Below are 14,792 nucleotides of genomic sequence, written 5' to 3'. Positions count from 1 at the left end.
AAAGAGTCACTGAATAGCAGGAGATGCTGGAAACCATGGGTGGGCCACCTGAAAGGCATGTTTCTTGGAAACACCGAGTACTTTGAGGCTATGGGTCAGAAAGGGGACCAACTGCCTTAAGTTACATTTCTTTTTCCTTCTATATAAGTAATCATTTTTAAGAATAAAATGAATGACAGGGTTTTGCTTTTACTGAGAAATGCCAGTGAAGGCCCAAAGTGCAGGTCGAAAACAATCAGAGAAGATGAGATAACACAAGCAGCAGTTGGGTATCCCCGAGCTTGATAAATTGTAGGAGGAAGGGAAGACTGAGGGAGGTAAGGTGTTCCTCAGTTTTAATTACTTAGGATTGTTTTAATTAATTTGATATTTCAGCATAAGCTCATTGCAGGGTCTTGGCCGTGTTTTATTTTCTCCTTCTTTTGATCTCGTGCTCTGCATCAGTCTCTGGCCAAGACTGAGACAGCCTGCCCCTAATGCTGACCCTTAGGGGCTGTTTAAGAATTGCTGAAGGAGATATATCCCCTGACCTTTTCTTTCCCCCTCCCTCCCTCCTTGCATGACAGAAATGCCAGCTTTCCCTTGCTGCCTCCCCCAGTGGAATAGACAAGATCTGGGGAGATTGCAATCGTTACTTTCGCATGTCAGCGTGGCATCACAGAAAGTTGTACTGGAGTGCCGACAGATCACAGATCTTTCACAACCTAGTGTATCTTTCCTGGCGCATCAATGCACTCTGTGCCACCCCCCAAGTCCTCCTCAAAGAGAACCTTTGGTTGTCCACCTACCTGCATCAATGTCATCATAGATCTCGCCATCCTCATCATCATTTCTAAAAAGAAAAATCAAAAGCATTTTACATCAATGTTTTCTATTAAAATACTAACATCAATGACATGCATCCTTCCTTTGTTACTCAGCTATAGTGTTTAAATGCTTTATCTTTATTCACTTCCTGTGATGCAGATACTAACAGTATGGCCATTCCATCCCACAATCTTTTTACAAAACGTGCATTCCCTTTTCTGGTCATACACATGTTCTGAGAAGTGGAGGATGCAGCAAGTATTTTGTTTGGATTAGAGTCTGGAGTTTGGCCTAAACTGAAGTGAGTGGGTGGATGAGTACTGTACTAAATTTTAGCTGGATGAGTTCCTGTCTGTGGCTGAAATCACTGCGTACAAAAGGTAGGTGTGATGTTGGGTGATGCGTCTCACATGTTTACCGCGGTCTCCTGGAACTTGTTTTGATCACCTTTTGGGGGTCCGAAGGAATTTTCCAGAATTCTTTTACCCCTGAATTGGCCTAGGTTTTCTTTTTATCTGCCTCTCTCAGTGATTACATGGCTGCTGGTGGGTTGGGAGCTTTGAGGGTTTCGATGTAGCTGCAACATGACTGTATGGAACAGGCTCAATAGACCAGCTGGTCTTTTCCTTTCCACTAGTTCTGTACGTTTGTATGATTTATTGACTACTCTTAGCTGTTAAGTACTAGTAGCTGTTTAACTGGTGACTGAGTTATTTCTGGTCGTTTTCAAAGTGACTGTGTGGGTTTGACTGACAAGCCAAGTATGAAAGTAATGGTTTTCTAAGTGGTAGCTATATTTGAATGGGCTGATTGTGCTGAAATCAGCTCATTCAAATACAGCTGTTTAAGGATATGGTAGTGTAGTGGTTATGTTACTAAACTAATGGTCTAGAGGCCTGGATTAATAATCTGGAGAATGTGAGTTCAAATCCCACCATGGCAGTTTGAGAATTTGAATTCAGTTTAAAAAATGAAGCTATTGGATTGTCGTAAAAACCCAACTGGTTCACTAATGTCCTTCAGGGAAGGAAACCTGCCGTCCTTACCCAGTCTGGCCTATATGTGACTCCAGTCCCACACCTATGTGGTTGACTCCTAACTGTACTCTGAAATGGCCTAGCAAGCCACTCAGTCGAATCAAACTGCTACAAAGAATACCACGAGGACTGCAACAGTTCAAGAAGACAGCCCACCACCACCTTCTCAGGGCAACTAGGTATGGGCAATAAATGTCAGCCTTGTCAGCAACGCCTACATCCCGAGAATGAATAAAAAAACTCCTCCAGGTCTGAAGTTGTCTCATAGGTACACACCAATGTGGTTGACTCTTAACTGCCCTCTAAAGTGGCCTAGCAAGCCACTCAGTTATGTCAAAAACCTACAAAGGAGAAGGCCCACCACCCGAAATTGGTCTCCTGAACCCTTATTTGGCGCACAGACATCAGGGCATGATGCATAGGTACACAATGATGGACAAAGATGGTTACACAGGGGACGGTAAATAATAAACAATACAATAGCATTGTGGAGCAATTGGTTATTTTGGGGGAAAGTGATAGTTTCAATAAGAAAATGGAAGTATTTATGGGAATTCTTTTATTAGAGGGATAGATGGCCTTTTCTGCTGCCATTACTTGGAGACACAAATGCTATGTTGCCTCCCAGATGCTAGGGTAAAGGACAGAATGGAGTGGGTGGAAATTATTCGGGAAAAAGGAGAGCAAACAGAAATCTTGGTTGAAATAGAAACCAAAGACACAGCAGGATAGAGTTCTTGCAATCAGAGTTTGAGGATTAGATATTAGATTAAAGAGCAGGATCTCAAAGTTGATAATCTCAGAATTGCTCCCAGTGCCACATGCCAGGTCACTTTGGGAAAGATAGACATCAATGTGCAGCCTGAGGGATGATGTAGAAGGGAGAGTTTTAGATTGCTGGGGCATTGGCAAGAGTTCTAGGGCTGACATGGACTGGGGGTAAATTTAAAGGGGATAGAAGGGAAAAAAATGGGAGGGAGAGTGAGCATGTTAAAAATAAATAATGGTAACTGAGATGGACAGCTTGGTTCATTATAAGACAATCTAGAGACTTTGTGGACATTGCTGCAGGAGTTCCTCAGGGCAGTGTCCTAGGCCCAACCATCTTCAGCTGCTTCATCAATGGCCTTCCCTCCATCATAAGATCAGAAATGGGGATGTTCGCTGATGATTGCACAGTGTTCAGTTCCATTCGCAACCCCTCAGATAATGAAGCAAACCGTGCCCGCATGCAGCAAGACCTGGACAACATCCAGGCTTGGGTTGATAAGTGGCAAGTAACATTCGCACCAGACAAGTGCCAGGCAATGACCATCTCCAACAAGAGAGAATCTAACGACCTTCCCTTGGCATTCAACGGCATTACCATCACCGAATCCCCCACCATCAACATCATGGGGATCAACATTGAGCAGAAACTTAACTAGACCAGCCACATAAATACTGTGGCTACAAGAGCAGGTCAGAGGTTGGGTATTCTGTGGCGAGTGACTCACCTTCTGACTCCCCAAAGCCTTTCCACCATCTACAAGGCACAAGTCAGGAGTGTGATGGAATACTCTCCACTTGCCTGGATGAGTGCAGTTCCAACAACACTCAAGAAGCTCGACACCATCCAGGACAAAGCAGCCCGCTTGATTGGCACCCCATCCACCACCCTAAACATTCACTCCCTTCACCACTGGCACACAGTGGCTGCAGTGTGTACCATCCACAGGATGCACTGCAGCAACTCGCCAAGGCTTCTTCGACAGCACCTCCCAAACCCACGACCTCTACCACCTAGAAGGACAAGGGCAGAGGCACATGGGAACAACACCACCTGCACGTTCCCCTCCAAGTCACACACTATCCCAACTTGGAAATATATCCCTTCCTAACAGCACTGTGGGAGAACCTTCACCACACGGACTGCAGCGGTTCGAGAAGGCGGCTCACCACCACCTTCTCAAGGGCAATCAGGGATGGGCAATAAATGCTGGCCTTGCCATCGACGCCCACATCCCATGAACGAATAAAAAAAAAAGGATCAGGCTGAATTACAAAAAGAGGAAAAGTGTATTACTGTTTCTGATGTGATTTAAATGGTCATGGAAGCTACAAGGAAGCAGCAATTCTTGGCTTACTTTATGTAATGACCAGGGAATGGGGACACAGTTAAATTAAGAGCGCAGCTAGCTAACAACGACCACAATATGGGCTCAATTTTGAAATGGTGGCAGGTTGGCAGCGGGGAGGTGAAGGTGCGCGTGGCAAACCCGAATTTAAAAAAATTACCGTTTCCGACGCGATCGCAATGTAGTTGATGGTGATTGAAGTTCTTTCCAGGTTTCACGCCTGTCAGCCAGCCTGATAGACAGGCTGCCTGCCGAGGGTGGGGGGTGGGGGGGGGGCGGAAGAAAGAGAGCGAGCGAGACTCCATCCGGCACTGGAACGGAAGATCGTGGGGGGGGTGGAAAAGAGTGGTAGATCGGCAGGGGCGGGGGGGGGAAGAGTGGAAGATTGGGGGTGGTGAAGGGAGGAGATTGGGGGTCATCGAGGGGGGAAGAGTGGAAGATCGGCTGGGGCGGGGGGAAGAGTGGAAGATTGGGGGTGGTGAAGGGCGGAGATCGTGGGTCATCGGGGGTTGAAGAGGGGGAGATCGGGGGGGGGGTGAAGAGGGGGAGATCGGGGGGGAGTGAAGAGGGGGAGATCAGGGGGGGGTGAAGAGGGGGAGATCGGGGGGGGGTGAAGAGGGGGAGATCGGGGGGGGGTGAAGAGGGGGAGATCGGGGGGGGGTGAAGAGGGGGAGATCGGGGGGGGGTGAAGAGGGGGAGATCGGGGGGGGGTGAAGAGGGGGAGATCGGGGGGGGGTGAAGAGGGGGAGATCGGGGGGGGGTGAAGAGGGGGAGATCGGGGGGGGTGAAGAGGGGGAGATCGGGGGGGGGTGAAGAGGGGGAGATCGGGGGGGTGAAGAGGGGGAGATCGGGGGGGGTGAAGAGGGGGAGATCGGGGGGGTGAAGAGGGGGAGATCGGGGGGGTGACGAGGGGAGATCGGGGGGGTGACGAGGGGGAGATCGGGGGGGTGACGAGGGGGAGATCGAGGGGGTGACGAGGGGGAGATCGGGGGGGTGACGAGGGGGAGATCGGGGGGGTGACGAGGGGGAGATCGGGGGGGTGACGAGGGGGAGATCGGGGGGGGTGACGAGGGGGAGATCGGGGGGGTGACGAGGGGGAGATCGGGGGGGTGACGAGGGGGAGATCGGGGGGGTGACGAGGGGGAGATCGGGGGGTGACGAGGGGGAGATCGGGGGGGGGTGACGAGGGGGAGATCGGGGGGGTGACGAGGGGGAGATCGGGGGGTGACGAGGGGGAGATCGGGGGGGGGATGAAGAGGGGGAGATCGGGGCGGTGAAGAGGGGGAGATCGGGGCGGTGAAGAGGGGGAGATCGGGGGGGTGAAGAGGGGGAGATCGGGGGGGGGGTGAAGAGGGGGAGATCGGGGGGGGGGGTGAAGAGGGGGAGATCGGGGGGGGTGAAGAGGGGGAGATCGGGGGGGGTGAAGAGGGGGAGATGGGGGGGTGAGGAGGGGGAGATCGGGGGGGTGAAGAGGGGGAGATCGGGGGGGTGAAGAGGGGGAGATCGGGGGGGTGAAGAGGGGGAGATCGGGGGGGTGAAGAGGGGGAGATCGGGGGGGTGAAGAGGGGGAGATCGGGGGGGTGAAGAGGGGGAGATCGGGGGGGTGAAGAGGGGGAGATCGGGGGGGGTGAAGAGGGGGAGATCGGGGGGGGGTGAAGAGGGGGAGATCGGGGGGGGTGAAGAGGGGGAGATCGGGGGTGGTGAAGAGGGGGAGATCGGGGGGGTGAAGAGGGGGAGATCGGGGGGGTGAAGAGGGGGAGATCGGGGGGGGTGAAGAGGGCGAGATCGGGGGGGGGGTGAAGAGGGCGAGATCGGGGGGGGTGAAGAGGGCGAGATCGGGGGGGGTGAAGAGGGGGAGATCGGGGGGGGTGAAGAGGGGGAGATCGGGGGGGTGAAGAGGGGGAGATCGGGGGGGTGAAGAGGAGGACATCGGGGGGGTGAAGAGGGGGACATCGGGGGGGTGAAGAGGGGGACATCGGGGGGGTGAAGAGGGGGACATCGGGGGGGTGAAGAGGGGGACATCGGGGGGGTGAAGAGGGGGAGATCGGGGGGGGTGAAGAGGGGGAGATCGGGGGGGGGGTGAAGAGGGGGAGATCGGGGGGGTGAAGAGGGGGAGTGAAGAGGGGGAGATCGGGTGGGGGGGTGAAGAGGGGGAGATCGGGGGGGTGAAGAGGGGGAGATCGGAGAGGGAGACACGGATGTTGGAGCAGGGTGGAAAGCTGGGTTAATTTTGTGTTTTAACTTTGTGCAATGGTTTGTTATTTAATTTATTTTGTTTCGTTTTGCCTTGTCTGGCCCTTCACGCCTGGAATCAGAAGCCGTGGGAAAGCTGCCCAGGTAAGTTAAAAATCGTTCTCACTACCTAATATGTCACAAGTAAAGTGCCTTAAGTACCTCAATGAGGTAACATTTTCTTCTTTAACTATCATCCCACCGGCTTTAATTGCCGGCGGGTCTTCCGGGTTCGGGACGCTCGCAGGTGCGTCTGTGGGAAACTCGGAAGTCGGCGGGTTGGAGCCGACTTCCGAACCCACTCTGCATTTCTGCAATTTTCGCAGCCCCCCCGTCCCCAAAATTTAAGTTTAAAATTGAGCCCTATAAGTCAATAAATAACACAATATAAAAGCAGAGGAGTACAACAAAGACATTGAATTTCAGGAAGGAAGACTAAGAATGATGGATTGGCATACACTGTTAGACGGGCTAGGTAGGAGAGGGTAAAATGTCACATTAAGAGATATTAGGAGACTGTGGAACAAATACATTTCATCCAGTAAATGCCAAGGCAATTTTGCCAGCACCAGACCTTGGCACAGCTACCAGCCAATAACATAGGACAAATGCCTCAACTTGTTCTGGATCAGCAGGGCAGAGCTTTGCCATGTACAGCAAGGATATTTGCAGTCAGCTTGCAACATAGGTCAATGCCAGTGGCCGCCATGGCCACTCAACAAGTTCATTCCTGTGTTAAACTTATGGGCTCGTTCACTATAACTGCACTAATATTTGTCTACATTGTACTTTCTCCCTTAAGTGTTGCAATTATTCTTGCTCTTGTATTTGAGAGCTGCAGAACAGCTGTCAAGGTCATGTTTTATTTTAGCTGCAATAAATTAACTTTCAGTTTCCATATCTTTGGAAAATGATGTGGAGATGCCGGTGATGGACTGGGGTTGACAATTGTAAACAATTTTACAACACCAAGTTATAGTCCAGCAATTTTATTTTAAATTCACAAGCTTTCGGAGGCTACCTCCTTCCTCAGGTGAACGTTGTTGGAAATGAAATCCTCGAAATGAAATCGCAAATGAAAGGAAGCCTCCGAAAGCTTGTGAATTTAAAATAAAATTGCTGGACTATAACTTGGTGTTGTAAAATTGTTTACAATTTGGAAAATGAAACAGAAATATCTCGTGGGATGGCACCTTTAATAAAACATCAAAGCCTAATAAAGAAAATCCATTTAAAGAGGGAGTCTACCACCAGGACCCTTAAAGAAGGAATCTCAACATTAGTGCATTGCAAGATATACTCACCCCGATGCTATGTTGACTTTTTGAACATATCCAACTGTAGTTTTTTTTAAAAAAGGAGACAAATTAGTAAACATGCATGAAAAACAGGACTTGTAAATGCTGGTACCGCACCATAATAAAAAATGCTGAAAATACACAGCAGATCTGTCAGCATCCAGAACAGATACAATAGGGGCGATTTTAACCCTGCCCGCCCGGGCGAGGGAGCAGTTACAATCGTCTGGGAGACTGACTTCTTGCTCCCTCCCCGCAACCTTCTACTTTAACCTGGGCATCTGAGCAGGCTGAAAGGACACCCACGGGAAACCGGTGGGGTCCTTCTTTAAATATGCAGATCGGGCTCTGACGATGATATGGGGGCCCCGACTGCTATTTTAACCAGTGGTCTAAGTGGGGAAGCGACTGTGGCTTTCCAGTCAGGTCAACATAGCGGGAAAAAGTCGGGGCCTGAAGAGGTAGGTTTTTAAACTTATTAAAAAAAACTTTCCTCGTGGGGCCAGGAGAAGCACTCACCTGAGTGACGGGGACCCTTGCTGGCAGTGGTCTCCTGCCACTCAACACTCCATTCCAGCTTCCCATTGTTTTTCAGGCAGGCAACTGATTGGCGGCATGCAGGTGAGGCCCAGAGTTAAAATCGCCCAGGTCTGCCCGATTCCCGCCCCGAGTTACAATCAGGGCTGATAAGTTAACATTTTAGTAGAAGACCCTTTATCAGGCTCTCTGCCCAACGCACTAACCAATCTTTCCCTGTCAGGTGCTGATCGACCTGCTGTGTATTTCAGATTTTCAGCTTTTCTTTTTGATCGCCTCACGTTATGAACATAGAACATAGAACATAAGAAATAGGAGTAGGCCATTCGGCCCCTCGAGCCTGCTCCGCCATTCAATCAGATCATGGCTGATCTTCGACCTCAACTCCGCTTTCCTGCCTGTTCCCCACATCCCTTGATTCCCCGAGAGTTCAACAATCTATCAATCTCTTTATTGAATATACTCAACGACTGAGCATCCACAGCCCTCTGGGGTAGAGAATTCCAAAAATTCACCACCCTCAAAACAGAAATCTTTTCTAAAAACTTGTTCTTGGAATGTGAGTGACATCAGAAAGGCACGGGATTGAGTCGGAGTGGCTCCAGTGGGAACCAAAGAGTTTAAAACATTTTTTTATCTTGGCCCATATGGGCCTCCTGAGGACTGCGCTCTGCTTCACAGGAGGTGGATCAGCTGGAGCATGGGAGGCCACCATTGATGTGCCCTTGCACCCACTGGCAGCTCACCCGGCAATGCAAATGGCCGCCTCCCCAGAATTTGGGACAAGCTCTCTGGCCTTGGGGGCGGGGGGTGTGCTTACACTAGCGGAGTGGGGCCCAAGGAAGTTCCAGGCCATAGATTTAAAAGCTTGAAGAAAAACAGTTAAAAGTACAGTTGCAATCCGGTCGCCTTACCCTTGTCGCCATCTGTTTTTAATCTAATTTATTTTGTGATTCTTCAGGTGAGGGATATTAGTGGTGAACACCTTTCATATTGAGCATCTAGTATCAGCATCAAGCACTTCCAGGTCAAGTTATATTAATTAACAACATTAAATCATAGTGGATGATTGCATTGATATTCTGGCTTTGAAACTTGGCTCACAGATGGCAACACCTTGTCCCTTATTGAAACCTCCTCACCTGGTTAGACTTTCCACCATCTGCCCTACCCAAACCACCAGAGTGACGATGTGGCCCTCATCACCAAATTTCACCTTGGTCTCTCCCCCTACTCCTCTGGTATCTTCACCGCCTTTGAGCACCTCACCTTATTCCACTCTTCTCGCCTCTCCTTTAAAATCGTTCTTTACTGCCCCCCATTTCCCCCCCCCCCCCGCACCAAGCCCCACTGAGATATCTTCCTCCCTTAGCCTCTGACACTAAGCGACTCCACCCTTGGTGATTTTAACATCCATCTCAACTCCCCTTGCCCTCTCTCCTCTGAGTTTACTGTCCTAAACCTCTCCCTCAATACAAACTCTCCTACGCATAGTCCCAGCCATGCCCTCGGCTTCGCCATCTCACGTGGCCTCTCTACTCCCATGGTCTCAATTGCATACAAGACCATCTCCAACCACATCCCTTATATCCCTCAACACCTACATCGCCACCTGCTTTTAAAAAAAATAAGAACATCAGTGTAGGACAAATATTTTAAATGTATTGTCTGTCCTGCCATCTAAAAAAATGATCTGGAGTCTCTAGTACATGTTAGTAGGTACTTGTGATTTAATAGAATTTCCCACCTCCATGTTGCCCTTCTGTTTTGGGTCTACAAATTCATCAGAAACCCATTCAGCTGTAGTCAGCAATGAGTTCCCATCAGTGAGCGACTCCATACAATCTATATCTCAGTTAGTAAATGTCCCACGTTTCCAGGTTTGATCCCTGGTGTGAACGGAGTTATCTGCATTTCACTGAAGTGCAGTTGAGACACTAGAATTGGCGTCTGTGGTCTTGGAGGAAAAAAAATATCAGGCAAAGTTTCCATCTCTGATTTCTATTCGTTGATGGGAAGTGTGCGCATGTGTGTTGGGTGAAGCCCCCTAAAGTCAAATTGCCTGTCAACGCTTAATGCCTAGGCTCACGCATGAAGAATGAGTCCTTGACTGAGGTATTGGAGTGCTGCTGAGGGGACAGTATCCCAACCTGAGTCACAGCCTACAGGAGAGTAGAGGAGAAAATTGAGGAACAAAATAAAATCTACAAACCTCTCATTAAAGCGTTAAGATATTATTCATTTAAAAAATGAAATAAACTTACATTTTCCATCTTCGTTCCGGCAGAGCAGTTTTGTGTCATCTGTGTACTGTATAATGTCTAACACTTCGCCTGCTTTCACTGGCAGGTCTCGGTTGGCCCATTTCTTATTAGTTAAGTTCTGAGTAACCTCAGCTGTTCCCAGAACTCGGATTTCTCCATCATACTGTTTGAGGTAAGAAAACAAAAATTATCCAAAGCATTTCACATACTTAAAAAAAAACGACAATGAAAAGGCATCAAATGAAAAAAACTATGGTTATGTGTTTATGCTACTGGTAAATCGGTTATGTGCTACATTCAGCCTCATGAATGGTTATTAATGAGATTGCAAGCTCCCATACCAAGGGGTCAATTTTCGGATGGCCGAGCTGGTGCGTTCGTGGCGGGAGGGCTCCTAAAATTGGGGATTCCCGGAGCGGGTCCGGAACCCGCTCCAACCCGCCCACTTCCGGGTTCCCCAATGACGCGAATCGGTGCGCGTACCGCTCCCGCATGCGGGACTCCCACCGGCAATCAAAGCCAGCGAGATCCCATTTAAGATCATTATCTGGGTACTTGAGGTCGTTTACAGACCTCATTAGTTGGAGATTTTAGGACGATTCAGATTTTGGATTACCCAGAGCGTGTTTCCCATGCTGGGGGAAACACTCCCTGTTTAAACGGACGTGTTGCAGCCAGTAGCCAGTGGCAACTGCAAAGGTCCATTTAACAGGTGCGGGGTAAACCCTCATTCATTGTAGCAGGGCACTCTGTCACACAGTTGGCCTGCCACACCATTGTCTCCACACTCCAAATTATTAAATCATACCCTAAACCCTGCTGTCCAAACACATTTATCTACTTTGTGGACCCCCTCACACTCACACCGTCAGGATGGGGGGGGGGGGTCCATTGCTGCATTCATCACTCCGTTGGAGGACGAGCAACATCACCAGCCTTGCCAGGCATGCCGTCCACCTCCGCCACATGGAGCTACATAACACAGTGCTGCGCAACAGGCACCTGCACAAAGTAGTCGCGAACTACGCATACACCCACTGTAGGGTGACCCAATCGGTGGCATCAAGGGTGTTCATGGAGAACCTCATGAAACTACTACACATATGTGATGCATGCCCTGTGGCTGCAGCACAGGTAGTGGCAGGTGGGGTGAGGCTGATCGTGAAAGAGATGCACGAGAGGGTGAGTGTGAGATAGAGCCATGAGATTGTATGAGGATTGGGTTGAGTGGTAGTGGCAGGATGAGTACTGGCGAGGTGAGTAAGTGCAGGTAAGATGAGGATGAGTTTTGAGTGGGTGTGAGGAGTGATGTGATAGAGTAGTGTTGGCAGTGCAGAAGGGGATGTGGGGTGGGGGCGGTGATGTGGCAGAGGGAGTGTAGGGGAATGAGTAAGTGTACTCACTTCGGCTGACCTACTTAGGTTATTGAAGCGCCTCCTGCACTGTATGCAGGTGCGTGATATGTTGGTGGTGCTGGTGACCTCCTCTGCCACCTCGAGCCAGGCCTTCGTGGTGGCAGAGGCAGGCCACTTCCTCCCGTCCGCTGGGGAGAAGATCTCTGTCTACTACCCCCTCCTCCTCCTCCTCCTCCTCCTGTCCCCCCCACCACCACCCCCCCCTCCTCACCCCATCCAGTAGGACCTGGAATGAGGCATCATTAAACCTGGGAGCAGCCTTCCCCTGGGCTGCTCCATGCTGAAATTTTGGCTCCTTTCTGCAGCATCAGTCAGTGGAGGACTGCCCCTTTAAATAGGGCTCCTCCAGCTGACAGCCTATGATGCAGGTGCGCAGTCCGCCCGCTGCGCAGCTTTCCAGTGCGAAACCCCGAAGCCGAGGTAAGTGGCTTCAATCTACTTACAATCGCGTGGGGAACCCACCGATTTTATTGGGTGGGTTACCCACGCGCCCAGTATACCTCCTGCTGGCAACCCGCCTCCCTCCTAATATCGGGCCCAAGGACTCTATTTATGTGTAGGCACAGAGAACAACTAATTTGCAAAATACTAACCTGTTGCCTAATTTTAGAAAGTTAGAGGGTTGTGGGTTAGAACCCTACACCAGTGCTGGAGCTCATAATCTAGGCTTATACTCCATTGCTGTGCTCTGATGTGGGAGGGGTTGTCCTTTGGATGAGATGTTAAACGGAGGCCCCGTCTGCCTGTTCAGGTGGACGTTAAAGATCCCATGTCACTATGAAGAAAAGCGGGGGAGGGAAGGGTGGGTGGTTCTCCAAGTGTCTTGGCCAAACAAGCAGATTTACAGCTAATTCATCTAATCGGGGTTTGTTATTGCTGACACAGAAAGGCTGTCAGCTCTGCACGTAAAGAAAACAGTCACTGCACTTCAAAAGTAATTAATTGCGCTTCAGAATGTTAAGGCAAGGGAACTAAGCCGGGTAAATGGAATTGAGGCACAGATCAACCATGATCTATTTGAATGGCTGAACAGACTCGAGGGCTGAATGGCCTCCTCCTGTTCCTATGTTTCAACATTACAATTGTAGCCATATCGTTCGATTTGAAGCCAAAGCATTTTTCTTTGTTCTTAATACCCAATGAAGACGCTCCTGAGTAATTATTGATTCTTTACTGGTGTGAAAGGACCACGTCTGTGGTGAATGCATGTCGGATTACAATGAAAACACCTGTGCTGTGTTGCCCTACCGTGGTCAAATAGCCCATCTACACTCACCATCCAGGCTCACACAGAAAGAATCACCACTTGGGGGGAGGAATTGGAGGGAGGAAAAAGTCAGTGTCTCCAGTAGAGGAGGGAAGGAAATTTTGTTTTAAAACCCTATGGAAGAGATTCGTCTATGTTCTGTTTTTGGCTGGGTACAGTGTCAATTTTTGCAACTGTGGGTGTGGGGCAAGAGGGTGATTGTACAGTTCTTGCCCTGGTTTGGGGTTGAATTAGGATTTCTGAATTTTTCAATTTGTTTTGCCTGAAAGAGTGGTGGAAGCAGTTTCAATCGTCTCTTTCAAAAGGAATTGGATCTCTATTTAAAATGGAAAAATTTGCAGAGCTAAGGGGGAAAGAACGGGGGAGTGGGACTAATTGCAAAGCTCTTTTAGAGAACCGACACATACATGATCGGCCAAACGGCCTCCTTCTGTGCTGTATGATTCTATGATTCTCTGAATTAGGCAGTAGTCCGAGGTTATTTGACACTTTGAGACATCAAAAGATGAGCCAACTTCAGAATTGCTGATAACCCAGATGATGCATTTAAGTGGGGTGGTTATTGAAAAATTCAAGGAATCAATCCAAGTAATTTATTTTAATTTAATTTTCTAAGGACTTCAACTCCCCCTTTATATTCATTCCTAATCTCTTCAGGTCACCCAGGACCTTCTAGCAAGACGATGGGCAGACAGACGAGTCAATGCTGCCTAGGATTCTGCTAATACTGAGCTGTCTCCTATGAGGCAACTGACATCAACCTGGGGTGACTGCAATTCCCCACGACACTGGGGTTGAAGTAGGCAACTCAGCAACATGTGCTACCACACTGCCTCATACTTCAACTGTTTTGTGCTCACAGCTCGCCAAACATTTGGCTTGCCAATCTCCTCCCATGGCCATATCATGGCTCTCATCCTTCTACAGGTGGAGCAACAACTTGGCATACATCATGCCAATGCAGATTGGTGACAGGTTTAAGTACCACAACAGGAGAGAGAGAGAAACCAGAGAGCTGGGCATTGTAGGCGCATTTTCAATTCTAGCAGCTGGTGACAACATGGTATTAGCAAGGGACCTACAACAACTTGCATTTATATAGCGTCTTTAATGTAGTAAAACATCCCAAGGTGCTTCACAGGAATGTTATCAGACAAAATTTGACTCTGAGCCACATAAGGAGGTATTATGACAGGTGACCAAAAGATTGGTCAGGGGTAAGTTTTTAAGGAGCGTCTTTAAAGGAGGAGAGGGGGAGAACTGGAGAGATTCAGGGAGGGAATTCCAGAGTTTAGGGCCTCGACAGCTGAAGGCACGGCCACCAGAGCTGGGGCGAAGGAAATCGGGGATGTACAAGGCGAGAACGGAGGAGCGTAGGGCTGGAGGAGGCTTCAGAAATAGGGAGGAACAAGGCCATGGAGGGATTTCAATACAAGGATGAGAATTTTAAATTTGAGGCATTGCTGGACCAGGAGCCAGAGGAGGTCGGTGAGTGGGACTTGGTGCGAGTCAGGATATGGGCACCAGAGTTTTGTACAAGCACATCAACTGTCTGCTGTCTTAGATGGGGACTGGTAGACAGTGCAGGTGTAAACCAAAAGGAACAGAAGTCCCTCCTGATGGGCTAGTGGGGGAAGGCCAGTGTAATAACTGAGGAGGAATATGACAAAATACAGGAAGACATTAATCAACTTGCAGAATGGGTGTGTGATTGGCAAATAAGAGACCATAAGGGATAGGAGCAGGAGTAGGCCATTCCCCCTCGAGCCTGCTCCGCCATTTAATGAGATCATGGCTGATCTGATTTTTACCTCAACT

General features: G+C 49.3%; 1 protein-coding gene across 3 annotated transcripts in view; it reads right to left on the bottom strand.

The window, feature by feature from the left end:
* Positions 1-14,792, bottom strand: part of LOC137320692 (FYN-binding protein 1) — a 210,890-nt gene that overhangs the window by 6,343 nt on the left and 189,755 nt on the right. For all 3 annotated transcript variants that reach the window (XM_067982380.1, XM_067982382.1, XM_067982381.1), the window contains 3 exons: positions 10,293-10,455; positions 7,498-7,531; positions 789-832 (listed from right to left, as the gene is read on the bottom strand). In XM_067982380.1, the coding sequence (XP_067838481.1) occupies positions 789-832; positions 7,498-7,531; positions 10,293-10,455 (241 nt within the window). The remainder of the gene's footprint in view (positions 1-788; positions 833-7,497; positions 7,532-10,292; positions 10,456-14,792) is intronic.

This window comes from Heptranchias perlo, chromosome 4 (genome assembly GCF_035084215.1).
Source record: "Heptranchias perlo isolate sHepPer1 chromosome 4, sHepPer1.hap1, whole genome shotgun sequence".
Lineage (NCBI taxonomy): Eukaryota > Metazoa > Chordata > Chondrichthyes > Hexanchiformes > Hexanchidae > Heptranchias > Heptranchias perlo.
The sequence above is the reverse complement of the archived record's forward strand: the minus strand, read 5'-3'. Positions and strand labels throughout refer to the sequence as shown.